Source organism: Sminthopsis crassicaudata, chromosome 6, assembly GCF_048593235.1.
Source record: "Sminthopsis crassicaudata isolate SCR6 chromosome 6, ASM4859323v1, whole genome shotgun sequence".
In the NCBI taxonomy this organism is placed as follows: Eukaryota; Metazoa; Chordata; class Mammalia; order Dasyuromorphia; family Dasyuridae; genus Sminthopsis; species Sminthopsis crassicaudata.
In genome coordinates, this window is record NC_133622.1 from 217081254 (window position 1) to 217105074 (window position 23821).

General features: G+C 42.0%; 1 protein-coding gene across 3 annotated transcripts in view; it reads right to left on the reverse strand.

Annotated features, from left to right (window-relative positions):
- BDNF (brain derived neurotrophic factor) overlaps nucleotides 1-22635 on the reverse strand; it is a 48891-nt gene extending 26256 nt beyond the window's left edge. The window contains exon 1 of one of the 3 annotated variants that reach the window (XM_074275618.1): nucleotides 22317-22635. Coding sequence is in view for 1 of the 3 variants with exons in the window: in XM_074275617.1 (XP_074131718.1) it covers nucleotides 14435-14461 (27 nt within the window). In the remaining 2 variants the exon portion in view is untranslated. Of the gene's footprint in view, nucleotides 1-14434; nucleotides 14550-20745; nucleotides 21159-22316 lie in introns of those variants that run through there. The other 2 variants (XM_074275620.1, XM_074275617.1) reach the window with 2 other exon arrangements.
- Between the last annotated feature and the right edge of the window lie 1186 nt (nucleotides 22636-23821).

Sequence of the window (23821 nt, forward strand, 5' to 3'; positions counted from 1 at the left end):
CAAATGTGGGATGTCTGTGCCGGCGCCGGGTCAGGGGGATGTCGGGAGACCCCATCACCAGGGAAACTTGTCCCCCATCTCCCCTTTCCGGGGGTGCGGGGGGGTACAATGTGTGGGAGGCTCAGGTTGTGTCCCCCACCCCGTCACTGCAGCTTGAAGGGAGTCCGGAGGCACGGGGTCTCCCCTGCCCCCGCTGGGAGGCCGCGGTGCGGATCGGCTGCATCCGGAGGGACCTTTGGGGGACAGGGGCGCTCCGGCTTGGGGGGGCGGAAGCCTCACCAGCGAACCAGATAACTTGGAGAAGAGAAAAAGGATCATGGAACTCGAGGATCCATTCACGGCCCAAGCCATACATGTGGCCCAACCGCAGCAAAGCATGCTGGGACCTGGGGCACCTTCGGCTGAGCCGGAGCCCGGGCCTGCTCTGCGTCACCCCTTTCTCCAGGCACAAACGCGAGCCCCCTCCCAGCCAAAAGGTGGGTGATCCCGGACCTTGTCCTTAATGTAATTCAATTCGGCAAAACGCTCATTAGGCGCCTACTACATACCAGGGACTACGCGGGGCACTGGGGATACAATAGAAATGCGATGTCGCTTTAGCCGCCAGGAAGAAGAGAGAGGAAAATACAAATTATCCACAAAGTAACAACTCCGACGTGTGAGCACAACAGGGTCCGGAAGGCCCCGAACTGGGATATTTTCTTTTTCATTATGAATGAACAATCATCAACAAACAAAATTTCTAATAAGGTGGTAGATGAACCTGTGGATTTTTTATTACGTATCATTTGAAGTTTTTTAAACTTTTTTTCTTAAATTATTTGGAGTTTTAAAACTGCTTATTAAATTTAGAAATTTCTTGAAAGGAACTAGGGCTTCCAATCTAAATCAGAGAGCATTCTAGTACTGGGGAGTACTAAAGGCACTGAGAAGAAAAGATGGGAGATCTGCTGTAGGGAACGAGTTGGTCATGTGGACAGAATATATTCCACAAAGAGTTAGTAGGCACTTTTAGTTCCAATCCCTTTATTTTACAGATGAAGAAACTGAAGTCTAGAAAAGGTAAATAATTTGTGCCAGGGCATACAGGGAGAAAGGGGCAGAGTCGGGATCTGAATACACACCTTGGAACTATAGATCAGCATGCTTCCCAAAGTCCCCTCCTCCCCCTGATTATTTACTGTATTACTTCTATTTAACATTTTATTTCTACTATTTATTTATTTTAAAAAAAACATTTAATATTTTCCCCAGTTCCATGTAAAATATATTTTTAGACATTTGTTTTTAAAACTTTCAGTTCCAGATTCTCTCCCTGCCTTTCCCTCCCACTGAGAAGCCACATGTAAAGTAATGTAAAACATTTCCATAAAAGTCATGATGCAAAAGAAAACATAAATTTCTCCTCTCCTTAAAAAAAAACCCTCAAGAAAAATCGAGTTTTAAAAAAGTATACTTCAGTCTGTATTCAGACACAATCAGTTCTTTCTCTGGGTATGTTTAGCATTTTTCATCATTAGTCTTTAGAGAAGCATTGCTGAGAATAGTAAAGTCACTCAGCCGATCATCCCACAAAAGTGCCATTATTTTGTACACATTACATATCACTTTGCTCGAGTTCATGGAGGACCTTCCAGGTTTTTCTGAGAGCATTCTACTCATTGTTTCCCACAGAACAATAATATTCCATCATAGTAACATTCCACAATTTATTCAGCCATTCCCCAATTGATGGGCATCCCCTTAATTTACTCTGAGAAAAGAGCTGCTATAAATATTTTTGTACATAAAAATCCTTTTCCTTTTAAAAAAAATCTCTTTTAGGATTCATGTTTAGTAGTGGTATTGTTAGGTCAAAGGATATGGATGTATATTGTATTTAATTTATACTTTAACATATTTAACATGTATTGGTCAACCTGCCATCTTGGGGGGGAGGGGAAAAATTAGAACAAAAGGTTTTGCAATTGTCAATGCTGTAAAATTACCCATGCATATACCTGGTAAATAAAACTATTTTTTTAAAAAAAGGATATGTATGATGTATGTCATAGCCCTTTGGGCATAGTTCATATCTTTTGATCATTTATCAATTGGGGAATGGCTCTTTTTATTTTTTAAAATAAATCTGACTCAGTAACCTATAGATTTGAGAAATGAGACCAAGGAATGATTTATATGGAATGGGGTAGACTATTTTAAAGGCTTTCCCCATTTACAGAAGTACAGTAATAAATACATGGGGAAGCTTTTAAATGTGTTTCCATATCGAAGGCATCTTAATTATAACTATTCACTTCAGCCCTCTGACAACAAGAAAACTACAGGTTCACCTCTGGAAAGAACCGATACCCTCAACATTCCATCAGCAACTTTCATGGGAAAAGAATCTTCTGCCCTGATGCCCATTAGGGACATGCAATAGAACAATTCTGCAGTCTATTTTCTAGAAGCCGAGGATTTAAATTGGCCACGCAGCTCCCAACATCAAAGATCTAATATTTCTTTAAAAAAAAAACAAAACACTTTTTTTGTTTAGTAAGCATAGAGTGAAAGGACAGAAATAATTGGCTTTGAATGGTATAAGAGGGAGGAAAGTATGATAAGACTTATTTTGTCATTATAAAGTCATGCTGAAGGTCATAACTAGCTATGTTCTTGCTCTCTGTAGTCTAGGTGAAAGGGAGATTTAGCTATTTTTCTCCTTTGCTACTGGGAAACTCTAACTCCAATACTATCTGGATATTATTTCCGCACTCATGAAATCATAAAATTATATCTGTAGAGTAAGAAGAGATCTTAGAGGTAATCTAATCCAACCAACTTATTTTACATGAGGGGAAACTGGGCTCCATTTAGTGGCTTGTCTAAGAAGTAGTAAGAGACCACATCTAGAATACAGAATTCTTCAGGCTCCAAATTCATTATTTGTTCTATTGCCCCACATATGTAAAATTAAAAAGTGCTATATGGATTAATTTTAAAGGAAGCTAAGGAGAGGCGGCTATAATCTCAACAAATGGAGAGTAAATTGCCCATACATCTGCACTACTCATCTCCTGGCGCCTATGACCCACAATGCTCTTTGAACAATTTATGAGCAGTATAATGAGAGGCAGTGGCTGGGTCTTAGACACTGGTAACCAAGTGGCCCATATACTTTCACCTAGAATTTAGCCTCATTTCTAACTGGGGTGGGGGGGGGAAACCTTTAACAGATATATTGAGCTTTCTGCTAACTAAGGTAATACCCTTATCTGCAATATCTTTCTCATAGGAGAAATAAGTGAGTAAAAATCAACTCAAAAAGTATTAATTGAGCATTTATTATTCATCCAGCCATATGCAGGGTATGTAATGGAGAGAGCTGAATTTGGAATTGTCTGCCATTTAGGAGAGTTAATTTACCTCAGTTTCATCTGTAAAAATTGGGCTAAATCTTTAAGATCTTTTTCCATCTCTAAGTTCTGTGGTCTTATGACATGGTTTTTGCCCTTAAGGAGCTTAATGAGCTAATTGGGGAGGGGGCCAATATATGACAAGAGCTAATGATAAAAATTGGACTGCAATGAGGTACACAGTGGCAAAAGCTTAGCATGTAGAGGTCAAGAAGAAAAGTTTAATGAGGTCCTAAATGGTCATGAAAGGGTTTTTGGAGAAAAAGGAAGTTGAAAGGTGGGTAGAATTTGGTAGATAGACAGATAAGAGGAAGTTATGAACAAATAAAACCAGAGATCACTGTCTAATAGACATAATAAAACTATATTCTAATGTGTAACATGAACAGAAAATGTTCTGGGAATCTCAGAATCTCAGAAATTACCCAGTCCAGTCCATACCCAACAAGTATCCTCTTTACATTCTTAAAATGACATTATCTATCATCTGTTTAAAGAATTGCTCTAATTTTGAGGATGACTTTTCCAATACCAAATCTAAATCTATCATTCTATAACTTGTACTCCCATCCTGCTTCTTGCTCTCTGGAGCCAAGCAGAATAAGTCTAATCTCTTCCACAGGACAGCCCTTCAGATCCACTAAGATGGCTATCACAGGGGTCCTAAATCTTCTCTTCTTTAAATGAAATACCCCAGAGCAGAGTGGACACTGCTTACTGTCCCTATGAGCTGAAGTGACTTGTAAGGATCCTCGCTTCTACCAAAAGTGTCAAAATACCAGGTTTTTGGGGTAGAGAGGGATTATTGTTCCTATATATAATTTTATACACAGGACACTTTCCTTAGGCAAAACCTGCTCTAGAAAGAAGGCAATGGGATAAGATAACCATAACATTTTATATATGCTATACAGGGTCAATGTACGGAGAGAAATCCTATTACTTAACCTTTAGTTAGAAAGTTTAAATTCCTCCCTGTAGTCAGTATGGCTCGATGAAAAGGCCCTGAGCCAGGTTAGTATCCTCATTTATAAAATGGGGATAGGATCTATACTTACCACCAATTTATTCAAAGAGACAGAAGAGATAGTGAGTGTGAAAGCTTTTTTTCTAATGAGATAAAACAATTATAATATAATGGCCAGAATTTATGGAGAACTTTAAGGTTTGCAAATATGTGCTACCTTATTTATTTCTTACAACAACCCTGCAAAGTAGGTATTATTGTTATCCTCATTTTATAGCTGAAGAAACTGTAGCTTAATTGGCCATTTGTAAACAAGTCAACAGTTGGAAATCAGAAAAATTGACCAAATTCTTATAAGAGCCTCTTACCAAAATTCATTAGTTGACTGGGAAGATATTTTTAGTTCTGGGTCTGGAGTCTGAGCTCAAATCACACTTATTACCTGTGTGATCCTGGGCATGTCACTTCACCTGTTTGCCTCAGTTCCCTCATCTGTAATATGAACTGGGGAAGGCATTGGCAAACTACGCCATCATCTTTGCTAAGAGAACCCCAAATGGGGGTCACAGAGTGACGGCTTAACAACAATAAGACCTTCATACTATTTGATTAGCATTTATTCTGTTAAGTGACTTTGAGAGTTAGAATATCAATGGGTAATGAGTCAGTGCAGAGTAGTCAAGGAAGCACTATATCTTAGGGAAATTAAGTGACCTTGGGGTCACCCAGCAAGCAAGTGCTAGAGAGAATTTGAATCCAGGTTTTCCGGAATCTAGCAGGGTCTATAACCAAATTAAAATATAACTGGGAAATGTTTAACAAAATGAATCAAAATACAACATAAAAACTTAATTTGTGGTTTTCTGAGTCAATATGTGGCTCACAGAGAGCAATTTCTATATGGGTTTGACACCATCCCAGCTAAAGCCAAGATTCTATCTACTGAGCCACTCCACTGTTTCAAACGTGCAACATGCTTCGCTAACCTTAAAGGGCCATTTATGAAGATTGGCTATTGCTATTGTCATCAATGATGTCTGAAAGGGACAAAATGATCCACCAGTGTAAAGCATTATCATTGAAGAGCACCCTTTCCTTATATACAGAACATTCATGGACAGGATTTCATAGGGATCTCAGCTCAGGAGAAAGTTACTCAGTCTTGCACGCATGCAAGACCTAGCAGTGCAAATTCCCTGCCAAGGTAAGTCACCAGCTATTCATCAGGGCTTTCTATGCGCCATGCACTGAGCTATGTAGCAGGAATACAAAATAAAATGCAATAATGGGGTTCTGGGCCTATGCCCCTAACTAGCTGAGACAAGGAAGGAAGGAAGGTAAGAAGGAGGGAAGGGAGAAAAGGAAAGGAAGAAAGGAAGGAAGGAAGGGAAGGAAGGAAGGGAGGGAGGGAGGGAGGGAGGGAGGGAGAGAGGGAGGGAGGGAGGGAGGGAGGGAGGGAGGGAGGGAGGGAGAGAGGGAAGGAGGGAGGGAGGGAGGGAGGGAGGGAGGAAGGAAGGAAGGAAGGAAGGAAGGAAGGAAGGAAGGAAGGAAGGAAGGAAGGAAGGAAGGAAGGAAGGAAGGAAGGAAGGAAGGAAGGAAGGAAGGAAGGAAGGAAGGAAGGAAGGAAGGAAGGAAGGAAGGAAGGAAGGAAGGAAGGGAAGAAGGAAAGGAAGGAAGGAAGAGAGGGAGGGAGGAGGAAGGAAAGAAGGGAGGAAGGGAGGAAGGAAAGAAGGAAGGGAGGAAGGAAAGAAGGAAGGAAGGAGAGAAGGAAGGAAGGAAGAAAGGAAGGAAGGAAGGAGAGAAGGAAGGAAGAGAGAGAGGGATGAAACAGGAGAAAGAAAGGGAAGAAGGAAAAAGAAAGCAAGAGGGAGGAAGAAAGAAAGAAGGAAGGAAGGAAGGAAGGAAGGAAGGAAGGAAGGAAGGAAGGAAGGAAGAAAGGAAGAAAGAAAGAAAGGAAGAAAGAAAGAAAGAAAGAAAGAAAGAAAGAAAGAAAGAAAGAAAGAAAGAAAGAAAGAAAGAAAGAAAGAAAGAAAGAAAGAAAGAAAGAAAGAAAGAGAAAGAAAGAAAGAGAAAGAAAGAAGGAAAGAAGGAAGGAAAGAAGGAAGGAAGGAAGGAAGGAAGGAAGGAAGGAAGGAAGGAAGGAAGGGAAGAAGGAAAGGAAGGAAGGAAGAGAGGGAGGGAGGAGGAAGGAAAGAAGGGAGGAAGGGAGGAAGGAAAGAAGGAAGGGAGGAAGGAAAGAAGGAAGGAAGGAGAGAAGGAAGGAAGGAAGAAAGGAAGGAAGGAAGGAGAGAAGGAAGGAAGAGAGAGAGGGATGAAACAGGAGAAAGAAAGGGAAGAAGGAAAAAGAAAGCAAGAGGGAGGAAGAAAGAAAGAAGGAAGGAAGGAAGGAAGGAAGGAAGGAAGGAAGGAAGGAAGGAAGAAAGGAAGAAAGAAAGAAAGAAAGAAAGAAAGAAAGAAAGAAAGAAAGAAAGAAGAAAGAAAGAAAGAAAGAAAGAAAGAAAGAAAGAAAGAGAAAGAAAGAAAGAGAAAGAAAGAAGGAAAGAAGGAAGGAAAGAAGGAAGGAAGGAAGGAAGGAAGGAAGGAAGGAAGGAAGGAAGGAAGGAAGGAAGGAAGGAAGGAAGGAAGGAAGGAAAGAACATTACCACAGATCAATTTTTAAAAATCTGACTTGAGATTTTAGGATTATATCTCATAGGATCATGTCAATTGATGAACATTTATTGAGTGCTTACTGTATACCAGACACTTGGCTAAATGATGGAGTTGCAAAGAAAAAGCAGAAATGATCTCTGCCCTCAGACTCGGCATCTGGTTAAACTTCCCTGCATTAGAATTATCCAAGAGTGAATTGGGCTGCCTCTGGGAGATAATGAGACTTCCCTGTAGGTTGATTCAAAAAATGGGTGACCATCTGTTGGGTATGTTGTACAAGGGAATCTTGCTGGCATAAGGGCTGGGCCAACTAGCCAATGAGATACCTTGTATCTCTGAAATTCTGAAATAAATCACAATACCACAGTAAAGCAAACATTGCAAATGACTCTTGAAATTCTCAACCCAGGCTGCTCCTGCTGTAGCCACTTTTGCAACAATGCCATCGGCACAAAGGGCTGCCCAGTCAACATGATCAAGTAAGCGAATATGGCAAGCAAGTCCCCAGACTTTCAAAGGTTTCATTTGTAGACAAGAAAAAACCTGGAGATCAGGAAACACAGACTACGCTCTTGAATAGGACCATGGCTTCTACCCGAATGTCACTGTTCATTAGTTGATATTAGATGCTGGCAGGGGATTCTTACAATTGCTAAGACCATTTGCTCAGCAGATTATTCTTTAAGCAAGCCTCTTTTAGTGTCAGACTATGAATGAATGATGGAATCTGTGTAAGAAGTAATCGGTAAAGCACTACAGACAAAGGAATCCAGAAAAGGGTTTTATGTGATGATACCTCAGCTTTTATAGGAAAGCAACAGGAGATGACAGAAAACATGAAAGTATAGCAAAATGTCTGAAATCCTAGCCAAAGAGAAATGGAAATTTGACTTTATTGGACCAGGATGCAATTTAACATGGAAGAGGCATGAGATTTCATAAAGGATTACTGTAAAATGATGGGCCTCCCATGTGACCTTAGTTTGCCTCCTAGTGGTTCTGTGAAATTGGATACTCTCCAAATAATATACAGAAAACAAAACAAGTTAGGAATCATGTGAAGCTATCCATATTGCAACTACTGTCTTCAAGAAGAAAAAAGAAGAAAAGAATCCAGAGAATAAAATAATGACATTATAGCCCCTACTCACTTTGGGAAGGGGTTACAGTGGTAGTCTCCTTGGAATAAAGAAATAAACTTTTTTAAAAATTAGCAGTATTTGGCTTTTTTTCCCTCAAACTAATTTTAAGAAGTCCATAGCTAAAGATCTGACTGTGCTTAGAAACATAAAGACTATTAAACTCAATTGTACAACTCCACAAAGATTTTAAAGCTCAAAAAATTCATTTCTTTAGCAATTCCTGTACCTAAATCTACCCATTTAGCTTTTGCCAGACTTTCTGTATTCAATGGCTCATTTTAAAAAATGAACTGCTTTGAAAAGTTGACACGTATTTCTACTGATAAGTACCTAAGAAAGTACAAGTACAAAGTACTTTACTAAGAAACAGAAAGAATTGTTATCAGCCAATTCACAAACTACCAATCTCTTAGATCCAAGACTCAAGGAAGGGGATGGACTGATGAATGATGATATTGCTACCACTTTTCAATGGTAAAACAAACACATTTATCATTATAAAATCTCAGAATCCTGGAAAGTACAGATTGACTATTCTAACTTCCTGCCTATCAAAAGGAGGAATCCTTTGGGAAACATTTGTAACCTCAGACTGACTACTTCCCAAGATAGCTGTTTCAGTGTTGGGTAGTTCCAACTATTAGAAAGTTCTTTTTTCTACTGTCTCCATTTTACTTGCCTCCATTAGGTCCAGTCCTTCAGAGCAATACAAGGGAAAGCCTATTCCCTTTCCCAATGACACTTGTTCAATCATTTGAAAAAACAATCATACTCTCTGTTATTTTCCTCTAAGTTTAACCATTTCATTTTGGGACATGGTTTCCAGCTCACTCACCATCTTGGTTATCTTTTTCTGGATAGTTTGTTTTTCCATCTTAAACATTTCCCTCTTGAAGCACAGGACCTCAAAACTTAACATGATACTCTAGATGTGATGTGACCAGGATAGCATTTGATGCCTATCTGTGCCTTGGGTTAGGTTTGACATTTGGGCCCCGTGAGTATTCTTGTTCAGTGGGGACTCAGCTTTCATTGTAACAATATGATATGACTTATGATCTAATAAATACCAATATTCCTTACAGAGAAAAAAATTCTAGCATATAAGAATGATACAAATTCCACCCCTGACATTTGTGAGCTATGTCACACTATAGGCCAATTGCATTTAGCCTTTCTGAGCTTGAGTTTCCTCATCTGCAAAATTGAGATTTTAATAGCTCCTATCTCACGGAATTTTGGAGAGTGGGGAATAAGGTAATGATTGGATGTGAGCTCCTTGTGGATGGGAGTTGTTTTATTTTTTGTCTTTGTATCACAGCGACCGGTAGATTATAAAACTCTGCTGACTGATTAATTAAAGTGCTTAGCAAATCTTAAATGAAAATATGAATGCCCCTGTCTTTAATATTAAAGTGTCCCTCATTCCAAATTTTTCCTAAGGGGTTGAATATCTTGTCCATACTAATCATAGTTCTCCTAGGCACTACACTTGTATACATGTGACCCAAGACTGTGATAGTATTGTTTTAGTTTTATCTATCTTTTTTTAGGAGGCAAAGTGCTCATACTGAACTTAGAATCAACACAAATTTCTGATACAAATGTATCTTCCACAATGTATTGGAGCAATTTATTTTTTGTACCTGCATGGGAGAATTTACATTTATTCCTGTTCAATCTTGTCGATTTTGGTTCAAGTCTTGGTTCAAGGTTTCCAACTTCTGTTTGTGAGTCCTGAGTCTGTCATCCAACATAGTAGGTATTCAAATGGCCTGGCTATAAGTGCCAACAACACATTTCATGTGTATTTCAGAATACTCTATAAACATTTCAGTTATTGATCAAAAGGCTGGCATGGAGTGGTACTTTCAGACATGACCCAATAGTCACAAATTCCCTTTCATCTACCTCTTCTCTATATTCCTATAACTACCATCCTAGCTAAAGGTCCTCATTACTTTCTTTCTTTCTTTTTTTTTTTTTTCCCCCTGAGGCTGGGGTTAAGTGACTTGCCCAGGGTCACACAGCTTGGAAGTGTTAAGTGTCTGAGAGCAGATTTGAACTCAGGTCCTCCTGAATTCAGGGCTGGTGCTCTATCCACTGCGCCACCTAGCTGCCCCCTTCCTCATTACTTTCTTACCTGATTTATAAGAATCATTTAAGTGTTCTCTCTGTTGCTAATCTTTCTCCTCACCAAACCATCTTTCATATAATGGTCAAAATAATCTTCCTAATGCAGAGATCTGATCCTGTAAATCCCAAAGTTTCAATGGCGTTGGATTCTAAATAAAACTGGACTTCATTGATCACCTTCAGCACTAAATCTATAATGCTACTTTTCTGATCTTATTTTACTCTATGGCTCTTTATTTTGGCCAAAGGGCCAACTCATGATTCCCAGATCTGGTCCTAATGTCTTTCACCTCCACATATTCCTATAAGCTGTTTCCAAGCCTGGAATGAACCCCTTGATTTTTGCCTGAATTTCTCCTTTATTTTTATCATAGCACAGACTAGCTACTTGGGAGATGGCTGCTGTGGTGTCATGGAAAGAGACCAAAGGAACTGAGTTCAAAGTTTGGCTCAGTTACTTACACTATGTGTGACTTTGGATAAACTGCCTTCCCTGTCTGGGTCTCAATATCCTTAATTGTACATGAGAACAATGGATTAGATGACTTTGAAGGTCACTTCTAACTCAAAACTCTATGAACCTCTATGTAATCCATATCTCATCTCACTCCCTTCTACTACAAAGATTGTTAGCTCTTTTAAGACTGGTATTCTGTAACCCTTGAAGTATCAGGAAATGGTCTAGATTTGTGATTTCATATAAGGAACTCCCAGAGAGAAAAATCCCTCTTCCAATGTAGTTTCAAAAATGCTCAAATATTTATAATCTGAGGGAGTTTCCCAGGGCACTTAGAGATTCAGTTATTTTTTAAAGAGTTAAAGAACCAGCCAGAGAATCAGGAACTGAGACCAGATGCTCTTGAAGGACTCCAGAGCTAATATTCTATCCCCTTTTCTATCCTGCCTCTCATAGACAGCACAGACCATAAAAGGCTTTGGATAAATAGCTGCTGAAATTAATATGGAATCACTTTTATGCTAAGACTTTAATCTGAGTGTCCCCCCATCCTCCTCCTCCTATTAATATGGTAGCAAGGTCTTTGATTTTCTGATATTTCAAACGCTTCCATCTTCTTCGTGATAAAGAAGCAACTGGTTTATGTTTGGGAATTCACCAAGACAAGAGATTCATTATTAAGAAGATCATCTCAACATGGGCCCACTTTTATGTCACAAGCTCATAGGTCTAGACCTGGAAGGAACCTTATAAACCTTCATTGTACAGAGGCTTTAAACTCAAGGCCATAGTGACTTAACCCAAAGTCTCGGAGATGGTTAGTATCAGAGGCCAGATACTTATCATTCCGAGAACTGAATAATGAGTGCCTGGCTTGTAATCTAAAGGACACCAACAATAACTGTATTTGTTTTATAATAACATAAGTAGCTGGGTTTTCTCCCTTCCTACTTCTTTTAAACTTGCAAAAATGAAAAGATACTAAAAGCTGTAAAGTTCAGCAACTTAGGTCCATTTGTAACCAAAAAATAAAAATACTTTAAAAACCTCTTTCTTTCTTTTTTACTTTCTTTTCCAGACCTGTGATTTCATTTCAGTGGGGAACTCCCAGTGCACAATCTCCCTCCAACAATGTAGACAGGAACCTAATCTCTAATTTAACCTTTCATTTCCCCAGGCAATTCTCTTAAAAAAAAAAAAAAGTATATGCAACACACCTTTGTAATTGATGTCTGCATGAATCATATTTTAGAATTTCACATGCTAACCATGATTATTTTTAAACAAAGAAAGTTACACATGATACTTTTTAAATCTCACTAAGCCAACAAAATGACTTTACATTGTAAATGGGGCTGGGGAAAATATTGTATAGATTTCAATTTCCCCTAAAACATATGGTTTCACCCCTAACCCTCAAACATCCTTTGTTTGGGTTTTTTCTCCATGGTGTTAACATTTTCAGAAATGTCAGTCCCTTGTGTAACAGTGCTAAATCTGTAACCCTGATCAAAGAGTCGCATTTTTTTTTAAGATCAAATATCTTTTTTGGGGGAGTGGGTAAAAGAAGCTGAGACAGGGAGAAAAGATCTTTGTTTAGTACATGGGTCATCTGAAACCATTTCTTTCTTGGTTATTAAATGCCTATGACATGAGACTTTTCATTTTATCCTCTTATTTTGATCAAGAGCTATGATTTCACTGGAGCAGAAAAACTTGCTGTGTGAAAAATTCCTTTTACTGCTTCAGACCTACTGCGCTTCTGAATCTTCCATTAAGATCATAGGTTCAGAGAACAAGATCCCAGATCTAGAGGTGGAAGAGACCTTATCTTTAGCATATGTAGTCCAACTCTCCCATTATAGTAAAGAAGAGGAAACTGAGACCCAGAATCCTCAAATGGTTTGCTTAGAGAAAAGTAGGGAGTAAATTTCAGAGATAAAATTTGAATCAGATCCACAGTGCCCCATTCCTAGTGGTTAGTGCCTTCCCTACAAACCTTGTATTAATTATGCATATAATTATATCAAAGGCCTAAGAGATTATCTAATATACAAGTAATTGGCCTTTTTGTGGGTCTGGTGAAGTCTATGAGTCCCTTTTCAGAATAAAGTATTTAAATAATTGAAGAAAGAAAATCTCTGTTTCAGTGAAAGTTTAGTGAAAAAATAAGGGTTAATTTATGTCTCCCCCACTGAAGTTCATTGACCCCCTCCTCCCCGAAATCTGTCCATAGAACTCAGTCAAGAATCTCCTGACATAATACAACTTCCATATTTCCAAGAGCCAGAGAAATAATTTGTCGGAGGTCACATGGGGAATAAGGAAGGGTTAAAGTCAGGATCTATACATCAGACTATAAAAGATGAGGGAAGAGACTTTCATTTCTGTTTTTTTATCTTTGGCATCAGACATAGTGATAAATATATACAGTAGGTGCTGAATAAAGTCTGATTAGTCTATTGTCTGAACACTGAGAGATCCTGACTTGGATCTCATAACTGTCAGAGACAAGTCTTGAACTCATGCTTTCCATTATCCTGCAAATGCCTTTCGAGGAAGGATTATTGTCTTGTTCTTTTTGGCATCCCAGGACTCAGCCCAATGGCCAGTGCTTCGGCCCAGTAGACACTTTTAGAACAGTTATGGTCATCTGAAACCATTTCTTTATAATATGATTGATAACATATGCCTAATAAATGCTTGTTGACTTGATTTCCTGATTTATTCCAAGGCACTCACTGGTTTTCTATCCAATAGGCCACACTGCCTCTCTTATTTTCATCTTTAGATCTTCTCAAATTCTACTTTTTTTCCCCAAAATTAAAAGTAAATTATGGGGGGGCAGCTAGGTGGCGCAGTGGACAGAGTATCAACCCTGAAGTCAGGAGGTCCTGAGTTCAAATTTGGTCTCAGCCACTTAACACTTCCTAGCTGTGTGACCCTGGGCAAGTCACTTAACCCCAATTGCCTCAGGGGAAAAAAAGTAAATTATGGGAGCACCTAAATTCAAAAGTTCTCTCTTCTGATTACTTGGTACTCCTATATCTTAGAAAACATTGACAGAGGCAAATGACTTGAAAGCAGAACCTTTTAATCTGCTATCTCCATGTATTTCCTTGGAAATAATAAATGTAAAACCTAGGGGAATCCATAGATAGTGAGAGGTATCTTTATAGTGAGTTAAATCTTACATTCAAACCAGTCCACAAAGTTCTGCAGATAGATTACAGTTACAGGATCTCTCCTTCAACAGCAATCTTGGCTCCAAATACTTGAGAACACCCCACTGGTCCCTAAGTCAGCCAGACACATGCTTCATTCTCACAAATGAACCAAAGGGAAAGCTGTTTTAACAACCAACACACTAAAACATGGGGCTCTGATTATCTTGAAACCCATTGGAGCCCTTGGTTTTCACTGGGTAAGCTGAGGCTTTTTCCTCCTCACATGGCATTAGTGTTCCAGTTTCTGGGATTTAGGGCAGAAAGCTTCATTGATAAGGACTTGCTTCTTTCATTTTCCTAGAGGTTCCTTTTCTACAAACCTTCATTTTACATGTAAATACCTTTAATTAAATGGCAGCCGCTCTTCTAGGCTTTATGCTAATAAGCCTTTTTGAAATTCAGGGCTGCCTCCATAACATTTCCAGGCACTTCCCCAGAGGAATCAGAAATCCTACCTTAACTGCCCCACACTGAGAAGTCATGCCTAAAACGCACAGAAGGAAATCATAAAATTTCCATCAGCCCAAAGAAAGTAAGATGAAAGCACACTCCAGAGTTACTAGGTTCTATGAGCTCTCAGATCACTAGATGGCTACCATGACAACAGAGGAAGCGTTCTTTTCAAATTAACTTCTTGGAGAGGGGAAGCTCTATAACACATGTAGACTTTGGGGGTTCCCAGCAAATAAACTTATACTTTTTATAGCTGCTAAGGAAGCTTATAAATTAGCTTATTTTGTCCTTAGGAAAAAAAAAAAAAAGTCAATTCAACTAATGGAATCCATCCTTAAAATTTTCCTTGGCATCAGATGGTGGGCATCAGACCTGTGGTTCTATAATCTCATCTCTTCCTTCAAGACATGAGTTCCAATTCCATTTCTGATACTTAACTACCTTTGTGGTTTGGGGCATGTTATCTCCCTTCTCTGGGTCTCAGTTTCCTCATCTGTAAAATGAGGAGATTGAACAAGATGGTATCTGAAATGCCTTCCAGGTTTAAATTTATGTTGTCACGATCTTTAAAGTCACTATGAGATTTTGGTTTATGATCCTGTGATCTATCATGGTACTCATTTTTAAATGAAGGAAGACTAATGTATGAACCCTTATATTTACTAAAATGAGAGTGTTCGAATTTACAATCAACTGCCATTTTATAGATTGATTGCAAAGCCAGCACATTCCTATTCATTAGTCAGTTGTTCATCCGTGATGGAATGATGATAATAATTGGCCAGAAAGGTGCTTTAAAGTTTGCAAATTGCTTTATCTATAATCTCACTTAAGATTCAGAATGGAATGAAGTAGGAACTATAGCTATTACCATCATCAACATTTTTACAGATAAGAAACAATATCTCAGAGAAGATAAGTAGCTCTCAGTGAATGTAAATTGTTAGCACTACTGTCTATCTACCCAGGTTACTTATACCTTCGAAATCTAATACTTAATGTGCAACAAGAAAATGGGATTTACACACATATATTGTATTTAGGTTATATTGTAACACATGTAAAATGTATGGGATTGCCTGTCATGGGGGGAGGGAGTGGAGGGAGGGAGGGATAATTTGGAAAAATGAATACAAGGGATAATATTATTTAAAAAATTACTCATGCACATATACTGTGAAAAAATTCTAAATAAAAAATATATATATATATAATTATACATGGAAAAAAAAAGTTAAGTAGCTCTCTCCTATAACCATCCAGCCAGAAAAAAAGGCTTCTTTCTGTGTGTCAGGAGTTCCAGAATTATGCTTGTTGCTGACATAGCTAATAAAAGTAAATGCCAAATTTCAGTCAGAGATTAGTGAAAATAAACTTTTAATTTCTTTTTCTCCATTCAAATTCACAGACTTCCTGAAATCTACCCATGATTCCTTGGGGAACATTCTAGGGACCCTAGCTTAGGAACCCCTGTCCTAATGGGATAAACACCCAAATTACTCCAGCTCTCAATTCTGTATCAGATTAGAAGCTAATAACCTTGGTACATATTCCTCAGCTGGTGTCCTAATACTAATACTAATTAAATACTAACTACTAATACTTTTAAATCCTAATGCTAATTTTTTACTTTAATTTTTTATTATTTATAATATATATTATATTATTTATTAAGTTTAATACTAACAAGAGCATTTATATAGTCCCCTTAGGTTTGCAAAGTGCCTTATAGACATCATCTCATATTATCCTCCCAACAAGCCTGGCAGGTAGGTGCTATTGTTGTTCTTATTTTACAGAAGAGGAAACTAAGGCTGAGGTGAGATGACTTGAGCTAATAAGTGTATTTGATGTAAGCATTTTAGGAAATGAGTGATCCATGTACCTTATAAAATCAGGTTTAGAATGCTTATGTTTTGAGTCATAAGAAGAAATTTAAAGAGGAGTTGATTACTTATATGCTCAAAGAAATACCCATTTTCCTCTTCAGTTGCTGAATCTATTGGAGTTGAACCCCACATGGAAACGGCATAAGGATTTAATTTATCAACATAATATATTACTTAACTTTACCCAGTACAAAACAGAATGATTGAATGGTGTAACCAATACGTCTGTTCGTTCACTTTTGAAGCACATCTGTGTGTTGTTCATCCTAATAAAGAAAATTTATTACAATGGAAATTAATGTTACTTTTGTCATCCACATGGTTTCCACCTCAACCGAAAGTCTTCCTTGAAGCACCTAGTTGAAAAGCGAGAATTGCACTGAACTCTCTCCCAGCTTCCTGTTTAAAATGCACTTCACAGTTTGAGATCACAGAGCCTGCCAGGGTCTGAATTGCTGCACTAGATGATTGAGAGTCTTTCAATTAAGCAGCAATTTTGCAATTAGTGGAAACTGAGTGCTCATAACAATCGCTTGAAAACAAGTCTAGACAAGTTAGTAATTACCCTATTAAAGGGATATATCCGCTTACACTTGAGCCAGGGTTGCTTCATGAAAACTGAAATCTTCCATGCAGGGAGATCTAAGCTGAAAATTACATTTTAGCCATTAAAATAAATCAATAGTACAGCTGTCTAAAAGAGGGGAGCGACTTTCATTTTAAAAGGAATCTTAAGCTTGGCCACAGTGCCAAGCTCTACTATCACTGTTTACATACAGGAAGTCTGAATTTCTCGGATTTCCTCTCTTGGTCCTCCAACAGCCTAAGCACTGAAATTTCAGTATTATCACAATTATTTCTATGACAATGATGATGATGATGATGAAGAGACTTGAAAATGATTTCTGTTGATTTTTTTGTTGATCTTGGAGAAATGCAGATGTTCTCACCACAAAAGTTGGAGGTTGTGTTCTATTTTATAGTTCTGAGCAACTGCAAGGTTGTTTTTTGTTGTTTTGTTTTGTTTTTTTAATAAGAGCAACCATGGGGGGGGAATTGTTTAAAGTTCTTCATATGAATGAAGAAAAACTATTGTCCTAAGTAAGCATGCTCAGCTTGCTCAGGGGGGTTATAAATAAGAGCTGTTTCGCCTGGGAAAGAAAAAAGAATTATCAATCATTTCATTTTGGTCACTGAAGAGCTTAGACACTCCACTATTCCAGTAAGAGGAGTATAGAATAGCCTGCATACTAATGGCGCCCCCTATTAAGCTGGAAATCCAATCACTCGTTGAAAGATTTCAGAAATGCACATTAGCTATAGTTAGTTTTAAAAAACAAAACAAAACAAGTCGGGAATGCAGCCTTTCAGTGATGGCATTTTTAAAATGAAAATTCTCTTTCTCTTTGTCATTATTAGGTTTGAATAATTAACCTGCAGTAGCAAAACAACTTCAATGAATATTCAAACTCTCCATTCTCAGTTAATGACAATTTTCTGAATTGTTTTTGACTTAAAGGTAAAGCTGCCCATGTGTACTAGATTGAAAAGGGCATGTTAGGATAGATTTCCTGGATACCTTAGCTGTCAGAGGTTCAGATGTCCAATAGCTATTGATTTCATAATGGTAACAATCACCTGAACAAAAACAAAATTAAAAGTGCCTAACTTGTCTTTGAATGGTAGTGGGGGGAGTTTTTATAGTTATATTTTTGCTTTTTAAAAACGCAGTGCCTAAGGACACATGCCAGTGTTACAATGGTCCCCGAAACATGCCATCATCTGGAAATAATTTTGATTTGCTTAATGTGCTCAGAAAGAAAAAAAAATTCCCCATAAAAATCTCAATCAGACACCAATAACCAGATATCTATTTTTTTTCATTGCTGCATTTATCTTTTGCTCTTTTCTTAAGAGAAAAGGAGTAAGCCTGGAAGGTGCTGGAATTCTAGTTATGATAACTAACATGTTTTAAATTCCACTCCAGGTTATGGTTCCATTTCAACAAGTGTCTCTTTTTCCTTTTCGCTCCCCTCTGCTGCTAGTTCAGGAATTAGCTAGCTTCAAGCAACAACAATTTTCCATGATTCCATTTGCAAGATCAGACAATATGGTTGCAGTGAATGTTATCCATAGACTCTAATGCACACCCTCTGGTGTAATTTCTACATGATATATGAGCTCTAATAGCTTGAAACTGGCCATGTCACATCCAAGTAACCTTCGACCTAGGAAATTTTCTGTTGCATAAAGCAAACAATGAGAAACTCCCATGTTTGTACAAATTACTTCTTTTATTAAGCAGCAATAACAGAGGATGGAAAACAGACAAGATCAAATGTTAGGGCCAAGGGGGAAAGGAGGGAAGCTTGGACTCTATAAGTTCACATAGCATTTATTTTTTTTAGAAGAAAAAGAACGTGGTTTTAGAGAACTTTTTTTTTGAGGGGGGGGGATATTCTGCAGCACCCCAGTCCCATTTTCGCCCAGTTAAATACAAAGTAGCCAAATGTATACAATATTGCTTTCCGGAAAGATGTACGTACTAGGTGGATTAAGCTTCTGAAATAAACACTTAGAAATATGCTTTCCCTAGCTCCCAGCCAAGAACATTCCTTCACTCTTGTCAGAAAACGTTCACTGCTTGCTGTTGATATGGGGAGGGGGGAAGGGAAGCTCCTCGGACCCTCTTATAGATTCAGTTAAAACGAGGCCCGTGGGCTGACGCCGTGGAGCGCCGTTTGAAGCCGCACAGGGATGGGGAAGCCTTCCAAATACGTTCCAGATATTACTGTGCACGCATCGGAAGCCCTCCTGGGTGCTCCACATTGTGGGATCCAGCCGGACTGCTCAGCGGATCCCACCTCCTCCTGCTTCTAGGGGACCCCTAGAGGTGGAGCGTAACTGAAGGCCAGGCCAGTCTCCCCGAGCCCTGCGGCTCACTGCAGCCCCGGGCGTGGGGAGAGCCCCACCAGCCTCCCCTCCTTTCTCCGTCGCAGCCCTGGGGGTGGGGGAGAAACCCAGGAGTCCCTCCCTCTCCCCCCCTCCCTCCCTCCTGCAGCCTTGTAGTTGAGCTTCGACTCTTCCCCGGCAGAGGGCACCCTCTACCTTCCCTAACTCCGCTGTCCCCCGCCACCCCCCCATCCCTCAATCCCCCCTCCCCCAGCTCTCCACCCCACCCACCCCCTCCAGCAAACACAAACCCTGCCGCCTGCGCCGCTCACTCCCCAGACGCGCGCACGCAGTCTCCCTGCTCCGGCACCCTCTCCGCTCCTTCCCCCGCCGCCAGAAGCACCCTCGGTGGCCCCCCCCCCCCCCCATTCTAGTGGACTCCTCCTCTTCGCTCTTCCCTTCCCACTCCCATTCATGAAGGCAGGAGTGTCTCGGAGCTCGGCCACATCCTCCCGTCCCGCGGTCCTCCTCTCTCCCCGCTCAGCGCTCTCCTCCCGCTCACCCCCAAGTACCAATCCGCTCTCCACCACCAAAACTTTTGCGCCCCTTCCCTTCCCCCTCTCCCCTCTCCCAGGCTAAGGAGACCAAACGGGGGCCCTGAGGACTTGGAAGGGCTGGTACCGGACTTGTTAGCAAAGCCATCCTCCGAGAGAGCTGGGGGAGAGGGAAGAAGGGCTTAGGGAAGTTGCCGCTGCCGGGATCCCGCATCCCGGGGCGGGGCCAGGTGTGGACCGCCAGGGAAAACGAAGTTTTGAAAGATACTTTCGGCCCGGACCTGTCAGTTCCGTCCGGGATTCAGCAGGTGACGGTAGCCCAGCTGGCCCCAGCAGGAGATGAGGGTGGAGGCCCAGAGGGTGGAAGGGAGGGGGTTCTCGAAGTAAAGCTGCTCTAACTCTTAGCAGGGAAGGATCTCCTCCTCAGCTCCCCAGTCCTTCCAGTTCCACCTTCGACCGCTCCAACAAGAAGCTGCGCTCTTCGCCCTCAATTCGCCTTCTGTCCCTTTGCAGCCTCCTACTGGGATCCCCGACGTCCCTCATCCCCCTCCAAGTAGCTGCAGACCTCCCAAACCTCTCCCTCTCCCACTTTGCTTGCTTCTTCCCAACCCCCTCTAATACACGCACGTCCCAGTTCCTCCAGATTCCCTAGAGTCTATGCCTTTTCTAGGGCGCACTCTCTAAGTGTCCTCTCCCCGCGTCCAGGTCCCAACGTCCAGCCCCCCCTATTTCCCCCTGGGACAAGCTCTTCGTTTGTCTGGGGACTAGAGGTCCCAGAACTTACTTCAACCTACCAAGCCTCCTTTGCGGAAGGTCAGAGAGAAGAGATGTTACCCCTTCCCCAACTAGGAGGCCTCTGAACCCAGCGTTTGCGTCCCCAACTCCACGAGCAACTTTCCGGAGGAACACGGGGACCGATCCCCCACGGACCCCATTCAGCCCGCCCTGGCACGGCTCGGTTCCGAGGCTCTCCCCTACCTTAGAGTCCACACAAAGCTGGTTTGGTCCCCTGCTCCCGAGAGTCACATCCTCCTCTTCCTCCTCCTCCTCCTCCTCCTTCTTCTATTCCTTCTCCTCCGCACCCCGGAGCCCAGTCCGCGCCCCAGTCCCAGCGGCCGCCGGCACGACCAGCAGCAGCTCAAGTGTCTCATCAAAGCTTCATGAGGGGGGTGGCGGGGGAGGAGGGAGGGCGGGAGACTGGGGGGGGCGAGCCCAGGCTCCCTCACCCCCCAGGATCCCGCTGCTGCCTCAGCTTGTGTGTTTGTGTGTGCGCGCGCGCGTGTGTGCGCGTATGTGTGTGCGCGCGTGTATGTGTGCGTATGTGTGTGCGTGCGTGTATGTGTGTGTGCGCGCGTGAATTTATGTGTGTGTGTGTGTGTGAGTGTGAAAGAAGGAAGGAGGGAGTGAGAGACAGACAAGCGCCGGCCTTCGGCTTTTTGTCCGTCAGAAATTATTTAGATCCCTCTTTGGTCTTCCATTGGTCAAAGTAACCCCGGAGTAGCCGCGCCGGAGACATCAGTGCTGGGTCGGAGGCTTAAAGGGAAAGCGGCGTCTTTTTTCCTCCCCTCTCTGAGCCCCAGCCCCGGCTCCCGGGGAATTTTGGGACTGGTTTTTCCCACCCGAGGATCCAGGCACTCAGCATCCCTCCCGAAGGCAGCCGGTCTGTTCCTCTCGGGCCTAGTCCCCTCCCCGGAGGTATTGTGGGTCCCGGGCAGTGCCAACCTCCCCCACCCCCACTGTTCCCCACCGAGACTGGACACATTTGGCTCGAGCCCTCTAGCTTTGCTCCCCGAGGCTGGGCAGCCCAAGAATGGGACGTGCGCCCCCGGGCACCCCCGACGGTGGGCTACGGCAAGGAAGGGGGAAGGCGGTTCAGGACCAAGCAGAATCCCAGCCTAATGGGTTTGAGAGACACCGGACGAGGGTACCTCACCATTAAGCCTAATCTTTCTGTTTGTCCCTATATGGTTTTGGGGTGGGGGAGACAAAGGGGAAAGAGGGAAGAGAATGTGTGCGGAGAAGGGGTGAGAGGGATGGGAGGGGAGAAAAACTAAGGCAGGAGGAGCAGGGGAGCTTGAGCGTCCGCAGCTCCGGTGCCTGCCGCGACCCCCACTTTCCAACTTTGCTTTCCCGGTCTGGAGCAAAGTGTGTGTGCGGACTCCCAGGGGACAGAGGCCGTCGAATCTCCCGAGCGAGCCGCCCCTCCCAACCCCCCTCCCCCCACCGTTTCGCTGCCTGGCAGAGGGGACCACTGGGGACGTCCCCGCGGGGTGTCCACAATCACTTCTCCCAAAGCGTGCCTAAGAGTGCTTTACTCGTTGTCTTAAACACCCGCCCGCTTAAATATAGTGCGCTCGCTGACCTCGCCATCGTTTGCCTAATAGGAATTCAATCAAGATAATAACAGCATTTTTTATTAATGAATGCCCCGGATAACGTTACGCTAAGTTACTTTGTGGGGCCACGCAGCAGCCGGAGGCGTGACGGGCTCGCTCCTAAATCCACTCGCTGCGGAGCCCTCACGGAAGAAGGAAAGGAAAGCGACCCACCTTCTCAATCACTACTTGTGAAAGTCAACATCGAGACAGCCACGCCTGGGGAGGGGGGGAGACTCAGCCCGAAAGTCCCAATTATCACTCCCTCCGGCTCCCCTCCGTCCGGCTCAGCCTTTGGTGCCTGCCCGGGCTCCTTCTGTTCTGCAGCAAATCGATTCAATTATTGATAGTGGAAATTGAATGGTCCAGGGAATAATGGCAGCCCCTGATTGAGTGGCTCCATTTGATCTTGGTAGAGGCAGAGAGATTTCATGCTAGCTCACTAGGGTTAGCGAGAGAGCTGGAGCAGACCTCTCAGGCTCTGAATGGGAATGTGGGTGGGAATCCACGAGAGGGCTTCTCAATTGCCTTGACGTGCAATGTCATATGATACCTCCGCTGCCTCTAAATAGACACTCTCCTGCACGAATTACCAGAATCCAAATTCAGTGCATTGGGAAGGATGCATCTTTTATTAAAAAGAGTTCCGTTCCAGAGCATTGCACGCTTCTGCAGATGCTCTTTTCTCCCTGCCGTCCTACCGAACGTGCTTCAGGCCAGATCTTTTAGAAAAGCCAGGGCAGGGAAAGAGATGAGAATTCCTCGGGAAGCTTGCTTTTAGCTAGCTAGTTTGGGGAGCTTTGTGACTCCCCCTTTTCCCCGGAGAAAACCATCACTGGCGATTCAAAAAGGACCTGAGATGTCCAACGATGTTTATTCAATTAAATTAACTGAGTACTTAATACATTTTAGGCTTTATGATGGGAGGTGGGGATAACAGGAACAAATCAACAAGAAGCAGGATGTTGCCCTCAAGGAGCGTACCTTCATCTCTTTGGAAGAGCTAAAAATCCTTCTTTTAGCTGACTTTTAAAGCCAGATCAGTGGAGCCACCAAAAACCTCCCAGGCTACAGTGCGGGAGGATCATGTTCTTTTTTTTTTTTTTTTTTTTTTTTCTTTCCTGAGGCTGGGGTTAAGTGACTTGCCCAGAGTCACATAGCGAGGAAATGTCTGAGACCACATTTGAACTCAGGTCCTCCTGAATTCAAGGCTGGTGCTCCGTGCACTGCGCCACCTAGCTGCCCCCAAGGGAGGATCATGTTCAATGAACCGTTTGCCAAACCTTTTCAACACCTCCCCTTCCCCCTCCAGTCTCGACTTCTCCTTCAAGGCCATCCTGTTCCCAATAGCACAACAGAATGCTAACTAGCTCTTCAATGTATTAGATAAAGAATAGTACTCTAGTCATTTCCCCAGGTTAACTCACCTCAAACTGGTTAATGATCAGTGAAGGGAAAGGCTTCCCAATGGACTCATTCCAAACTAGGAATCAATATAAGGCCTTTGGCATTCCAGAGATGGAGCCAAGGGGGGGGGTGATCTATCCCTACCCGGGGTCAATGACTGTTCTCCTCCTAGCTGTTTTGGTTTCTGGGTGTGATAGGTAGCTCAATATGCCTCTGTGGTGAAGTTGTACCGAAGTAGGATTATTCAAATATATGCACAGCTCTTTAGAGTG